This window comes from Corvus brachyrhynchos, unplaced genomic scaffold, assembly GCF_000691975.1.
Source record: "Corvus brachyrhynchos isolate BGI_N302 unplaced genomic scaffold, ASM69197v1 scaffold46, whole genome shotgun sequence".
Classification (NCBI taxonomy): domain Eukaryota; kingdom Metazoa; phylum Chordata; class Aves; order Passeriformes; family Corvidae; genus Corvus; species Corvus brachyrhynchos.
In genome coordinates, this window is record NW_008238838.1 from 1,527,783 (window position 1) to 1,542,091 (window position 14,309).

Here is a 14,309-nt window from a genome sequence, read left to right on the forward strand (position 1 = left end):
CTGTTAATAGTGTGGGAATGTGCAGGGTGAGTGAGATGGGGCAGTGGAAGCAAACAGGGGAAGGCCTAGGTGGGAGTTTCAAACAGCCTCAATATTTGAGGCTCAGCTGATGATTCACAACCCAAAGATAATATAAACTTCAATTATATCCAGTTTGGAAATGAGGAAGGATTTACCTTTGGCTGTAGCTCTGGTGCTGCCGAGGGCAGACTCAAACTTCCCTCTGAAACACTCCAGTTATCCATTGTTAGTGCCTGGCTCATCTAAAGCGTCTTTGCACCATTAAATGAAATCTGGCTGGCTTTGTGGAAGCAGCCTGTCCTTCCAGGAAAATCAGCTAATCCAAAAGGAGAAGGATTTCCTTCCTGGGAAGGAAAAGGAGGGGCTTTTCCCCTCTTTATCCTGACTGTGCTTGGCTGCATTCACTCAGCGGGGATTTGATGGTACCACCTGACAGATCCTGTGTCCAGCAGGTCCTCCTGTCTTCCTGAGAGTCACTACTTTGGTCTTTGGAGATTTAACCCCCCGAAATAGTTCACCATGAGGCCTGACGGATTGCAGGTGCTCGGGGGTGATGAGGCTGCAGAGGTTCATTGTCAGAACAGCGTTGAAGTGCTCCCAGGCTCAGTGTGGGTTGGAAAAACACAGGGTAGGTACAATGTTCACAAGGGTGTGTGATGGAGGAGCCCTGCCTGACATGCACAGAGGGGGAAGACTGGGAGATTCCTCACATGCTAAGGGCCTTTGACACTTTTATCCAAAATCTGGGCCCTGCAGTAAGGCCCAGTAAGATAAAAAGGGGATTATTTGGAGTGATGAGCACTGTGTTCAGTGATGTTTCAGGAGGCAGGTGTTGAAAACCAGCTCTCTGAGGTGTTTTACTGTTGTTACAATGATTTATTATTGAGCAGCCTGGTGTGGTGGAAAGTGTCCCTGCCCATGGCAGGGGGTTGGAACGACACAAGCTTTAAGGTCGAGTCCAAGCCAAACCATTCCATAATGCCATTGTATAAAGTTTTCTGAAGGGGTCAGAAAGAAAAGGCTGCACACACGGTGTATCTGAGCATCTGACAGTGTCACTTTGCCCTGTTCTCATCATCCAGCGTTGCAAGGTGGTGGTTTCCTAGAATATTGGCTGATTTCTCACACAATCCATGCCAACACTTGCAGCACAGCCCAGGTGTCCTAACTGGAAAGTGCTGCCCTGTGTGACCTGCTTTGCTGCCAGGGAGCAATAGCAGCATCTCCCTCAGATCTCCCTGAGGTGGCAAAACCTGCAAAAACTCTGATTTTGGGTCAGCAGCTCTTCCCCAGCATTTCCTCTGGCCAAAATCCCTGTATCTAACAGAGTTTTTGCTGGACTCTTCATTACAATTGGCAAGAAAAAAGCAGAGGAGGGTGAACAGTTCTGTTCATTTTCATTCCCTTTTCTTAGACTTATTTGGGAGAAGCAGAGTGGGAGAGGACTGCGTGCTGGCAGACCTTTTGTGTTTTATGTCACGGGCTGTTGAAAGAGTTCTCAGACTGCACTTCCTTTTCGTGGGCTTTAAGGTCGTTTCCCAGTGCTTGCAGACGCATGGCAGGCTGAAAAACCCTTCTCTCATCACCAGGAAATGAAATGCTCTCCGTGGATTTTTGGAGCCAACAAAAATCTTTTTGTCTTCCCTCCCACTGTTTCTCAAGCAGCAAGTTTGCTGACAGGCCTTGTCAGGAAGGGGGGAGTGCTGCTCCGAGATCCAGGCTCTCTGGGAAAATGAACGGCTGAGGTGAAACAAAGGGTCTGGCAAAGTGTGTTTTGCTGAGGCAATCACACCTGGGCAAAACAGCCCAGGATTTTACGGTAAAGAAGGTTAAGGAAGTGGATGAGACTGTGGGGCAAAGTTCAGAGACAAAAACATGCAATTCTCAGCCCAAAGGTGATCTTGGAATAATAACAAACCTGGGATTTATCCACCTGTGCAAAGCTGGTTCTGCAAAACCCCGTTGTCCAGGTGGTGTTGTCCATGTGCAGTGACTTTGCTTGCGGTGATTTGTCTGCTACAGAAACTGGATGGCTTCTACGGTGAGCCTGGACAAGGAAACGTTATTGGAAGATGGAATGCCACCTGCAAAAAAGCCCAGGTAAATTTCGTTATACTCCAGTGAATTGCTTCTAACAAGAGCCTTTTCCTTTGCCTTGCATTGTTCTCTAAGGATTGTGACCCTTGGTGACCGCAGCTCTTTCGCTTCCTGATCCGAGAGCCGCGCGCTGGCTTCTGGCCGTGCCCTGGGCTTTGCTGCTGTTAGTGGAACAAAGGCCTTCACGCCCAGAGTGTACTTTTTTGGAGTTTTAACCCTCAGCCAGGGGATGGGGTTGCACTCAAAGCTGTATTTTACTGTCCTGTCTCTATGGTCCTGTCCGCTCGCAGCGTCAGGTCGAACATGTTGGTTGTGCTTCTTCGCTTGAGTTGGATGGTGGTTTCCAGGACGACAGGGAGTTACTCAAATTAATATGATTGAGCTGCATGTAAAGGCTAAATAATTTACTCTGAGGCTCCCTGTGCTTAGAAACAGGTGGTCTTACAGCTCTGGGAGTGGGGACCTAACTGGTGGATAATTCTGTCCATCCGAGACTGGCACCGTGGCTGCTGTGGACTCAAAAGTTCTTGTGAACAAGCAGCTAATTCATCTGGGGAGTTGTCTCCCACTAATTTGACTTTTCTGGAGGGCTGCAGGATAGTTCTGTGTGGTCTCAAGGTTGATCAGTGACCCTGGAATGTGCAGAAAAGAGGCTGGGAGATGATTTTTTCCTTGCTCAGGATATCAGGGCAGAAAAAAGTGTGTTTATCAGCAGGGAACAAAATGCCTCTTTCAGAGATGTCACACAGGACATTAAGACTTGGGTATTAGTTGTTATTTTGGATTTCAGTCCCTGGATTTGCAATAGTGTTTTTACACTAGCTCATTAGCACGAGCACTTAATTTATTCCTCACGTGAAGCTTGCAATCCTCAAATTAAACCCTGTTTATCAGCACTAACAGTGCAGCCCTCCTCGAGGAAAGGGTTAACAAGTCTGTTTTCATAGGCAGGAGCTGAGGGAAGGCACAGCTCCATCTGTGTGGTGTTGGTTTCCTCTCCCCTTCTCACTAAATATCACGTGTTTGCTGATAAAGCCCATTTCTTCCATACAAGCTGCTTCCCCAGGCTGCTGCTCCAATCCTGGGGGAGCTGCAGTGGGTCCCTGCTGCAGAAAGCAGCTGGACACCAGGCAAGGCAAGGCAAGGAGCAGCACATGTGTTTAATAAGTGATAAAGGTCATGTTTAAAAGCACTGTGCAGGTATAAAGCCAGGAAAATATGGAAGAGGGGAGGAGGAATAAGGAGAATCCAGCCCTGCAGCCCTTTCATGTGACTCTGTGTCATCTGGGATCTTCCAAAAGATTGGCCTGGAGCTGACATTGCAGGCATCACAGGGAAGGGATTGCTGGTACAGCTGAGGGGCTTCCTCAGCAAACTGGGGCTGGGCCCCTCCAGGGCAGAGCTAGGAGGAAACCTTCCCTTGCTTTTCTCTGTGCTGGGATAAATGGAGCTCCAGGCCCCTGTTCTGCACCTTGTTTAAACCAGGTTGTATTTCTGACCTGCATGGGATCCAACGCACGTTTTGTCTCAGGACATAGAGCATGTGTGTGTCTCATTCTCTAGTGCTCACCACACCTTTCCCATGCCCTCCAGCCTTCCAGGTAACTTTTATTAATAGACTTCCCTTACTCCAGATTTTTAGTGGATTAGCTTTGCTTCAGAAGCACCCCAGGGTATCACTGACTTCCCCAGTAACCATCACGGTAACAGATTCGATTCCCAAAAATGTTGTAATTATGGACCTTGTGTTGCGAGCATTTGTGCTGCTGATCCGTGCAGCTCCCTGCTGTCTTTTAAGGATACCAAGCTGCTTCTCTCATGCTCCATTTATCAGAGAGCCCCAGTGGATATTTGATGCAAAATTTAGGCACAGGGTACCTCCCTCTCCCTCGGTCTGCATGTCCCACCACCCCAGACACCCTTCCACTCATGGTGGTACCAGCTGTGCTCCTTTCTCCTCTTGCAGGAAGCTGTTGCCAAGCCTCAAAACCAAGAAGCCTCGGGAGCTTGTTTTGGTGATTGGAACAGGAATTAGTGCTGCAGTTGCTCCCCAGGTCCCAGCGCTGAAGTCTTGGAAGGGGCTGATTCAGGCCCTCCTAGATGCTGCTATTGACTTTGATCTCCTGGAAGATGAAGAGAGCAAACGGTTCCAGAAGTGTCTTCATGAAGACAAGAACCTGGTTCATGTTGCCCACGACCTTATCCAGAAGCTGTCTCCGGTCAGTGTGCTTGTACCTGCCCTGAGCACTGTTAGGGTTAGGGATTTGGCTTTTGGAAAGAGCCAGATTTGGTTCTCCAGCACCAGTGCCCCCATCCCAACAATTCCTCTATGTACGAGGAACCACAAGTGCAGTTACTCAGGCACAGCCGGGTGCCTGAGACATAACCCTGCTGTGGACATGGTTTTGGGTGTTTCACCTGGACCAAGATGATTAGAGGGATGGGACACCTTCCTATGAGGAAAGGCTGAGAGAATTGGGATTGTTAAACCTGGAGAAAAGAGCTTCAGGGGTGACCTAATTGTGGCCTTCCAATGCCTGAAGGGAGCTGACAAGAAAGATGGAGAGAGACTGTGGGGAAGGGCCTGGAGTGACAGGACAAGGGGGAATGGCTTCACACTGACAGGGGGCAGGGCTAGATGAGATACTGGGAAGGAATTGTTCCCTGTGAAGGTGGTGAGATTGCCCAGAGAAGCTGTGGATGCCTCATCCCTGGGAGTGTTCCAGGCCAGGCTGGAGGGGTTTGGAGCAACCTGGGATAGTGAAAGGTGTCCCTGCCCATGGCACAGAGTGGGATGAGATGGCACAGAGTGAGCTTTAAGGTTCTTCCCAACCCAAACCAGTCTGGGATTCTGCAATCCTATGACTATGCTGAGGGAGAGCACCCACCTTGGTGGAGCTCTGTGTTTGCCCTGCAAGGACGCAGAGCTTTGCAGGGTGTTGGGGAAACATGGGTAGTTTTTCATGGAATCATTTGGCATGAGGCGGCGTTAAGGGGCCGGGCTCTGATCTCGATCTGTCTCCCCTTCTCAGCGCACAAGCAACGTTCGCTCAACCTTTTTCAAGGACTGTTTATACGAGGTGTTTGATGACCTGGAATCCAAAATGGAAGATTCTGGGAAGCAGCTGCTTCAGTCTGTGCTTCACTTGATGGAAAACGGGGCCCTTGTGTTAACCACAAACTTCGATAACCTGCTGGAGCTGTACGCAGCACACCAGGGGAAGCACCTTGAGTCTCTTGACCTGACTGATGAAAAGAAGGTAAAGGATGATTATTTCTTTTGTCAGGAACTGTGGTGGTGCAGGATGTGCTCTCGTTCTGCCTGAGGGCACTGGACTGATTGTCATGGTTTAACTGGTGGCAGACAACCTCCAGGCAGAGGCTCTGACTGTTCAGGGCAGCTAGCAGAGGAATGAGGAGGAACGCTCCTTTCTGGAACACTGGTTTGCTGGCTGCCATCCAGTGCTCAGGAGGAGTCCTTAAGCCTGCTATTCCTTTGATCTCCGTCCTTGAAACTTCTGGCTTGGCCTTGCTTCCACATAAGGCTCAGGCTGATGTTTCTAACCAATATGGGAAACTTAATGCAAAATGCGAAGCTGAACTTTCTATTTTTATAGGGTGCTGCAAAATGCTTTTTGTGATGGGTGTTCAGGGCTGCAGCCTTTGAGGCTCCCCTCTTGCCTCATGTCCTCTTCGTGCAATGGCTGGAGTGGCTCCTGCTGCTGCACTCTCGGAGTTACTCTCTTCATGCAAACATCCCTCCTCCTGCCCCAGTCAGGCTGTGAAACCCTGAGCTCTTTGCACCTGCCCACCTGATCTCTCCATCGTGGGTTTTACTGGTGGGGAGCATCTCATCCTTCTGTTTGCATGTTAAACACAGTGTGTGTGTCCTGTGCAGTCCTTGGTCTCTTTTCATTCTCATTTCTGTGCTTCATGTTTCCTGCGTGACCTCTTAATCTACATGGCTGGAAGTACTTACAGTGTTACAAATAAGCATTCTAATTATTGCAAGCTTAAACGAGCTGAGGTCTGCAGGAGTAAACCGAGAGCCTTGGAAGCAGCTGTCTGAAATGGAGGTCAGCTCAGCTGGTGACTCCCTCAGAGCCAATAGGCGCGACAAAATAAAACTTGGTAGGCTTGAGAAACATGCTGGTGTAGGATTTGTAGTTTTTTCCCCTTCTTCTGGTAAATCTGGCATATTGATTCATTCTCATCACATTCAGCAGTCAGCTGAAGCGTTGACCCAAACGAGCAGCACAGGCTGTGGCTGCAGGCCGTGGTGTAGAGGCTGATGGAGAGAATATGAGGAAGAAGCAGCATCTTTGGAGTTCTTCCCCAAAACATTACCTTTAGCAGTGCTGTGATAGCCAATGTGATGCACTGACCGACGCTGCTGCGGGTTTGTGTTGTGTAGGTGCTGGAGTGGGCACAAGAGAAGAGGAAGCTCAGTGTCCTGCACATCCACGGCGTCTACACCAACCCCAGCGGCATCGTGCTACACCCGGCCGGCTACCAGAACGTGCTGCGCAACACCGAGGTCATGGTGAGCCACGCTGGGGGCCCAGGCCTGGGCTAGCTACAGCTCCCACTCGGGTCAGCTGGGCATACACTGACTTTAGACTGAGCTTCACAGAGGGTGGGGGAGAATAAATTAGTTATGGGAAATAGGAGGGGTGAGTTCCTTAGCCTGCTACGGTGCCAGAACACCTCCCACACTTGCTGAAGGACGGCATTGCTGCAGAGCCTCGGAAGGGATAGGGCAGGTGCTGTCTCCTGTGAGGATGAAGCTCACCTTGACCAAGAACATCTTTCCCTTTCTTAAAGCGAGAGATTCAGAAGCTGTATGAAAATAAGTCCTTCCTCTTCTTGGGCTGTGGTTGGACAGTTGATGACACCACGTTTCAGGCCCTGTTTTTAGAGGCTGTCAAGCACAAGTCAGACCTGGAGCACTTCATGCTGGTGCGGAGGGGAGATGTGGATGAGTTCAAGAAGCTCCGTGAGAACATGCTGGACAAAGGGATCAAAGTGATTTCCTACGGAGACGAATACGCCGACTTGCCCGAGTACTTTGAGCGGCTGACGAGCGAGATTGCCATGCGGGGCCGCACAGGTACGGGGCCGGGGGCTGGGGGACACTTGGCTGCCACCACGGAGAGTAGACAGGGTTAGTAGCCCCTGTTCTCCACACTCTATAAAAATTCCTCAAACCTTTTTTTTTAAGAAAAGCTGGATTTGAGGGTTGCTTCTGTGAAATTGCTGTATGCTCCAGCAGTTTAAGCAGCTGGGCTGTTTCCCACGCCTGCAAGCTTTGTTTTTTTTATGTGCAGCTGCAGCTGTTTGTTCCCTTTCTAGTGAAGGGGCATTTTAGTCTCGCTGACCTTCATGCCGGTCAGCCTGAGCCAATGCTTTTATACAAGAGGTATCACTAATAAATCATAAAAATGGGGGGAAATTGGGTTCACTGGCCAGAGCCTTGCTGGCAGGTATTCTGAGGCTTAGTCCAGCTGGAAAAGCCTGTGTGAAACCACCACACGGGCGGCTGGCTCTCCAGCTGACACTGCTCTCTGCTCTGCCCCAGGTATGCCCAAGGAGGGGCAGCAGCTGAACGGCTCTGCTGCTGCCCACGCTGAGGTAAAAGGTAAGGAAGGCTCTCTGGAGCCAAGAGGCTTCACCCTGTGCAGCTCCCTGGAGTCCCAGGCAGGTTTTCAGCCTTTGCTTCCACGCAGGATGCAGCCCCTGAGCCTCAGCCCTGCCCAGGCCCTGAGCCATGGCAGGGGCAGGCCCAAGCCAGGCCAGCAGCCCTCAGGGAGGCCGGAGCCCATCACTGTCCCACTGCTGTCCAGCACCGAACCAGGACCCTTTCGGCAGGGAAGAGGCCAGGACAGAGCCTCCACAGATGAACACCTGGTCTAACATTGCATTGTGGTTTTACTGGGGCTGCATGTGCCTGCGGAGCGCGGTGTCCCCAAGGGAGCTGCAGCCTCCTCTAACTTCAGACCTAGTGCTTTTATATTCTGTATTTCAATTAAAAAATGAAACTTGAGCTTTTTTTTTTTTTTTTTACTGGAAGCTCTAGTTTTCTAGTCCTGTCTTTTTACTGTACAGTATTTTGTATGTTGAAGTTGTATTAAAGGCCTGCTCACTGAACTTCTGGCTGCTGTATCATTTACAGGCCCTCTCCCCCCACACTGGCAGGAGTTCATCTCTCCCAAACCCAGTAGTAAACAGGTCCTGGCTGGAGGCAAGTTATTTATACACAGAGAACAAATTATGAAGTTTATTTTATATAAATTATGTCTCTTAGCAGACAGCATTCAATTTATTGCACTATAGCACATCTGCGATACAGAGCTACAAGACATCGTCAGAGAGGTTTGTATTATTCAGTGTAGCACTTCCGACCGGGATCAAGAGGCACTCGGAGGGGGGAGAAAGGGTGCAGGAAAGCAGCAAGCAGCCACCATTCTCTTCCAGTATTAATGTGGTTTGGTTTTTTTTTTTCCTTTTTACTAGCAAATAATGCCAAGACCAGCAGGCAGGAGCCAGGTAGGCACGCTGCCTTCCTCCTCTGGACCCAGCTGCCACAGCTCTCCAGCTCCTGCCCAAATATGTGGTGTCTGGGGGCCCTGCTCCAGAGTCCGGGTGAGGACAGATATGGGGGACTTTAAGGCAATTCAGCATGTCCCCTCCAGCCCAGCACAGGCCGTCACCTTTTTTTGGTTTATCAGCTTCAGTGGAGCTGCCAGGAGCAGCACCATTAACAGCCAGATCTAACACTGCCCCTAAGCCCAAGTCCCTCCTGCCTCCTCCCTAAGCTGGTCTAAAAATCAAAAGCAGCTCAAAAAAAAGCCTTCAAACCCACCAAAAAGCACAGCAGATCCTGGCACCGCCCACCCCCCGTGCAGCACGAACAATACAAAGCTCTGGATTCGGCCTCCCCGCAAGGGAGCCTGCATCACTGGACACAGACTGGAGGAACCCAGGGAAGGGCTTTTTGTGGATAAAAGGGGGTTTATCCAAAAAAAGTACTCCTCATGCTGCTATTCCTCCATTCTGTTCTGCACTACACGGGAAAGACTAGTCGGTGACAGGGTAAAGCATGTTCTTCTGGGACATCTGCACACAGCGATTTGGTGTTTAGGCCTTCATGAGCGCTGCGACCACGGCCTTGGCATTAAGGCTTCGCAGATCACAGTAGGTTTGTCCAGTACCAACGAAAACGATGGGCTTGCTCGTGATGTAGGTCATAGAGATGGCGGCTCCCACCTGCCGGGGACAAGCAGCACTGTTACATCCAGTGCTCCCCCTCAGGGAGCTCGTCATTCATTCATTCATTCATCCCCCACGTGTGGAAACCAGACTGCTAAATTTGGGCTCAATGGTTTAACCACAAGAGGAAAGTGCAGGAGTGCCCTGTGTTTGACAATTCCTGTCTCTCCCCCCCCAGTCACCATCAGGAAGCTCCGTGCAGAGTCACCTCAGCAGCCTCCTTACCTTGTCATCAATGGTATCGAACTTGGTGAGGACGATGCCATCAATGAGCCGTGGTGTCTGGGCCATGGAGTGATCAGCCAGGGCCTTGTTGAACTTGACCTGAGGGAGAAAAAAGATCCAAGAAATGCACTGGTGGTGCTGCCACCATCCAATTCTCTGGTAAAACCTACAAACGGGTTCTTTCCCGCTCCATCTCTCAGGAACAAAGCCTCCACACTCACCAGCTGATCCACAGCCTCATTTCCCACCAGTGCTTCCCCAACGAACAGGACCAGGTCAGGAGCGTTGACAGCGATGAGTTTGGCCAGAGCGGTCATCAGGGGCGCGTTGTCCTGCATGCGGCCCGCCGTGTCCACCAGCACCACATCAAAGCCCTGGTTCCGAGCTGGGGCGGCAGGGAGGCAGCGTGAAGGACGGCTCGCCCAGGACAGCCACGCCCGCCCCCGGCTCTGCGCATACCGTAGGAGATGGCCTCCATGGCGATGCCCGCAGCGTCCTTGCCGTAGCCCTTCTCGTAGAGCTGCACCATGGTGCGCCCGCCGTGGCTCTCCGGAGGGTGCAGCGCGTTGAGGCGGCGGGTGTGGGTGCGCAGCTGCTCCACCGCTCCCGCACGGAACGTGTCACACGCGGCGATGAGGACGCTGAAGCCGTTCTCGATGAGCCAGAACGAGATCTGCAGGGGTAACAGATCAAAAAAGCCCCTTAGGAGCTGCACAGCCTGACCCCACCATCCTGATCCTGTGATCCAGGATCCTGTCCTACCTTGGCCAGGTTGGTGGACTTCCCGACACCGTTGACGCCACAAAAGGTTACGACGTAGGGCCGGCGATGGCGCTGGGCATCCATGACATCACGGAGGACGTCCACACGGCGCTGGGGCTGCAGGATCTGCACCAGGGCCTCCTGCAGCGCCTGCTTCACCGTCGAGGTTACCGCTGGGAGGAAGGGGATGGAAAGAGGACATGTTACACGTGGGGAATACGCCTGAGCTCCAAACACACAGGATGCCACGTGGACACTTACTGGTGAACGTTCCCATCACCTTCCCTTCCAGTTTCTTGGCCACAGATTCACAGAGCTGCACTGCAATCTCAGCTGCCACATTTTTAGCTTGGAGAAAGACAGAACAAGGAGTCAGTGCTGCTGAGAAGGTTACGCACGTCCCCCATCGGCGTCAAGGGAAGGATGGAGTCAATGTGCAGGATCCCCACCGGACCTGACTGCTACATCCCTTTTGCTGCACCATCCAGGGATCCCCAGGGGCAAGACAGAAACCCACCACAGTTCCTGTGGGCAGGAACATCCCAAACCACAGGCACTACCCACACTGGGGCCCACCCAGCAGAGCACTGGGAACCGCCACTAATCCCTCACACCACAGATCCAGACGTACCAATCAAGTGATCCTTCATCTTCTCCAGCACGGGGTCCATGTCCTCTCTTGTCAAGCTCTTGGAACCCACCAGGCCCTTCAGCATGCCAAACATGCCCCCCAGGCCACCCTTCTTCACACTGTGGAGAAGCAGAAGAGTTACACTGAGGCTTGAGAGTGAATTGCAAAGGTCGGATACAGAAGGGCCTGCCCTGAGTGGACAAACACACCAGTTTGTCTGTCCTGCGTTACTGGTTAGACTGGAACAGGAGTTACAGGAGAGAAATCAAGAACCATGTGACAAGCAGGGGCTGTGGGAGCCTCTACCTGGGTTTCGAAGGGTTCTGGACAACTTTCTCCTCTTCAGCTTCATCATCGCTCTCATACTCCAGGTCATAAAGGCGGCCGGGCTCCCGATTTTTGTCCCCCAGGGCCTGCGAGGGGAAGAAGCAGCTTTATGGGCCGGGTGCTACGATGCCTGTTTCATGTTTCTTCACGATCCATTCTCATCCAGGCATGGAGACTGGGTTCATAATGCCCAGCTGATCCCAGAGGATGCAAGACAGCAAACGGGGCCACCTGAATTTTCCTTACCATGTCGGGGTCAAACTCCTCCACGGGACAAGCCTCCGCGCTGCCGTTGGTAGCAGAATTACTGTAATCGAGTACTTTGGCATTAGAGTTCCCCAGATCCCACACCCGGGGCTTCTTCCCCTTCTCCTTCTGTGCGTCGGGCTTTGGAGATCTGGTGGAACAAAGACCAGAAACACGTTGTGTTCAGTGCAGGGAAGCAGCAGCCATCGCCTCCTTAGGAGATGTGAAAAATAAAAGCCTGGATTACCCAAAAAGGCAGAAATTGACTGATCTGATCTCCAGAGTTTATTTATCTGAACTTTAACCCTGTATGGCACCACCTCCCCTCAAGCCAGGCATGGACGGACAGCTGCTGTCTGCTCACTAATGACAGGTCTGGACCTCTCCCAGGGTTTCTGGATCTCCCAGCAAAGGGAATCAGGTTCTATTACCCATCTAGGACCCCCAGGTATCTTCTCCCAGTCTTTTCAGCAAGCAGGGAAATAAGGAAAAGGAAAATAAGGTCCAGGAGAGTAAGGTCTGGCTTCCAGGGGTCACCAAAAGGAGGAGAGATTCCACCATGGCCTAGCTGGAACCTCAGGCAGATTGACCGTGATCTCATCACCCACCTGGACTTCTCCCCAGCTTTCATGTGTCTCCTGAAGAATTCCTCCCGGTTCTTCTGCAGGATTTCATCCTTGGTCAGTTCCTCCTTGTCCCCTGCTGCCGAGAGCTGCTTGTCACCCGCAGATGCTTTACTGGGCGCTGCCACAGCTTCAGTTCCTGACAGGAAGAGCCCCAACACAAGCTCAGACCAGCTCCAAGCGGATTGGGAAAGCACAGGCTGCAACACATTGCTCTGGAATATTTATTTCCCTCCCATTTATCTTCCCCATCAACTCACCATCCTTTTTGGAACCTTTGTTCTTCTTGCTCTTGACCTTCTCCTTTAGTTTCTCCCCTCGGGTTTCAATCATACACTTGACAGTCTTCTGGGATTTCAGAGACTGCTCAAACGTCTTCATTACCGTGGGAGCTCGGACTTTGCTGCTTTCCTCTGCATCCCTGCAGGGAGGTGACCCATTAGCCTGGATTTCAGCTCTTCCCCCCTCCCACCTCTGCTCAAAACAGAAATTTAAGACAAAACCCAAGCTCTCTACCGGAGGAGGCGCATGAAGTCATCTTTAAAATCAAAGGTGCCATTTAGGAGGCCCAGGGCGCCCTTCTGCTGGAACTCGTTGCGGTATTTGTCTCGGAACTCCTTATGGACGTCGTCTATCAACTTGTCCACGTAGGTTAGAGTCAGGATCTTCTGGAAGCCCACCTGCCAAGGAGCACGGCCAACAGACACTGCACTTCCAGCTCCTTCCACAGCAGCAAGGAAGCAAAAAAACCTCTTTGTTTAATTCAGAGTTCTTTAATGTGCGTGAGCTTCAGCCTGCACTTTCTGCTCCAACTACCCAGGTTTTTAAAATGCCCCCAAAAAGTTAACAGCCCAGAGCTTTTGCTTCCACAGGTGACCCCAACGCACACAGGCTGTCTCATGGCAACAAGGACACGTAGGGCAAGGGCAGAAAACCTTTAGCTTATCTGTGGGTCAACAGGGAAGGTTGTAATGGATTTATGGAGATAAGGTGCCAGGAGACTGAAAAGGAGAGCGGTAAATGCTCCTTAAAGTGAAGGGAATGACACATTTCTGGCTTTTTTTCAATAGATCTGGCCAAACTGAAGTTTTACAAGGCTGCAGTTTCTATTTGAGGTTTGATTAGTTTTAATCCTGTTGCAGATGATTAAAATAAGCTGCTACTGCAGCAGCATTCAACTGATAGACACCCATGTCCCCCTCCTGGGGGAAGCCTGGCTACACTGGGGTCACTGCTCAGCATGCCCCTGAAACCCTCATCACACCCCCTCACCCCCCCAAAATCCCAAGACTGGGGAGCCAAACCAGTCTGGGAGCTGAGGTCCAGCCCTACGCAATGCAAACAGCTGTTTGCTCAAACCTCAGCACACCGGGAACCATTCCCCCTCTTTTCTGGGGCAATCCCCTTCCTTTGGGTTTGGGGGCACATGGGGGGCTAGAGGGACCCTCCTGCGATACCAGGGGTGCCTAGAGGGGGTCACTTACCACAAACACCAGCTCAAACTGGTTGTCCAGTTTGTACTTAAGCGTGAGGGCTTCATGGGTGAAGGAGTTGTTGCCACCTCTCTCCTGGGGGAGAGGAGCCGTCAGAATGGGGGTGCCAGCACCACCCATCACCTCCTCATCCCTGTCACCCCCCTTTCCCAAAGTGGTCCAGCATCCCTTACACATGACCCCACACCCTCTGGGCTGGTGCTCCCACCCAACCTCCCCCAGCTGGGTGATCCCCCCCCCCACCCAAGTCTCTCTGCTCCCCAGGGTGACGGTCCCACATCCATACCCAAACGGGTGACCCCACACCGTCCCCACCCCCAGAGCTGCTCCTGCCTCTGTGTACCCCCAGCAGGTGCTCGCACCTCTGTGCCACCCTCCGCCCCCGGTCCCCAGGTAATGGTCCCACTCACGTGTGCCCCCTCCTCACGCAGGGCCTCCCATCCACCTCCCCCCTCACCGGGGCGACACCATTCCCTCAGAGGGGTGCTCGTGCCCTGTTTCCCCCCTCCCCAGGCAGGCGGTCCCAGTCCCCGTTCCCCCGCCAGCTACGTGGGCCGGCCTGATCTCCCATCCCAGGTAGGTGCTCCCATCCCCACCTCCCCCGCCACGCCCCTC

At 52.0% G+C, this 14,309-nt stretch overlaps 2 protein-coding genes across 6 annotated transcripts in view; one reads left to right on the forward strand and one right to left on the reverse strand.

Annotated features, from left to right (window-relative positions):
* The window catches only part of FAM118B (family with sequence similarity 118 member B), a 10,084-nt gene extending 1,819 nt beyond the window's left edge, over positions 1–8,265 (forward strand). The window contains exons 2-8 of one of the 5 annotated variants that reach the window (XM_017738517.1): positions 2,044–2,121; positions 4,085–4,337; positions 5,151–5,378; positions 6,533–6,661; positions 6,943–7,228; positions 7,697–7,756; positions 7,820–8,265. In XM_017738517.1, the coding sequence (XP_017594006.1) occupies positions 2,051–2,121; positions 4,085–4,337; positions 5,151–5,378; positions 6,533–6,661; positions 6,943–7,228; positions 7,697–7,756; positions 7,820–8,031 (1,239 nt within the window). In that variant the 5' untranslated portion in view covers positions 2,044–2,050 and the 3' untranslated portion in view covers positions 8,032–8,265. Of the gene's footprint in view, positions 1–687; positions 2,122–4,084; positions 4,338–5,150; positions 5,379–6,532; positions 6,662–6,942; positions 7,229–7,696 lie in introns of those variants that run through there. The other 4 variants (XM_017738518.1, XM_008636885.2, XM_017738514.1 and 1 more) reach the window with 4 other exon arrangements.
* A 99-nt stretch (positions 8,266–8,364) lies between these two features.
* On the reverse strand, positions 8,365–13,829 carry SRPRA (SRP receptor alpha subunit). Its single transcript, XM_017738513.1, has 13 exons — positions 13,686–13,829; positions 12,718–12,881; positions 12,462–12,622; positions 12,187–12,340; positions 11,579–11,729; positions 11,312–11,418; positions 11,006–11,124; positions 10,636–10,722; positions 10,375–10,547; positions 10,072–10,285; positions 9,834–9,997; positions 9,613–9,711; positions 8,365–9,384 (listed from the first exon to the last, which is right to left on the reverse strand). The coding sequence occupies exons 1-13, from the start codon at positions 13,812–13,814 to the stop codon at positions 9,256–9,258; spliced, it is 1,851 nt and encodes a 616-aa protein (XP_017594002.1). The 5' UTR covers positions 13,815–13,829; the 3' UTR covers positions 8,365–9,255.
* Positions 13,830–14,309: the final 480 nt, after the last annotated feature.

Excerpts from the sequence above, each read along its gene's own strand:
- SRPRA (XM_017738513.1), bottom strand. The coding sequence starts at position 13,814 with ATGGGTGGTGCTGGCACCCCCATTCTGACGGCTCCTCTCCCCCAGGAG. Across the intron at positions 12,623-12,717 it reads GACTTCATGCGCCTCCTCCG|GGATGCAGAGGAAAGCAGCA; the intron begins GTAGAGAGCTTG and ends ACCTCCCTGCAG. Across the intron at positions 11,125-11,311 it reads CAGAACCCTTCGAAACCCAG|TGTGAAGAAGGGTGGCCTGG; the intron begins GTAGAGGCTCCC and ends GCTTCTCCACAG.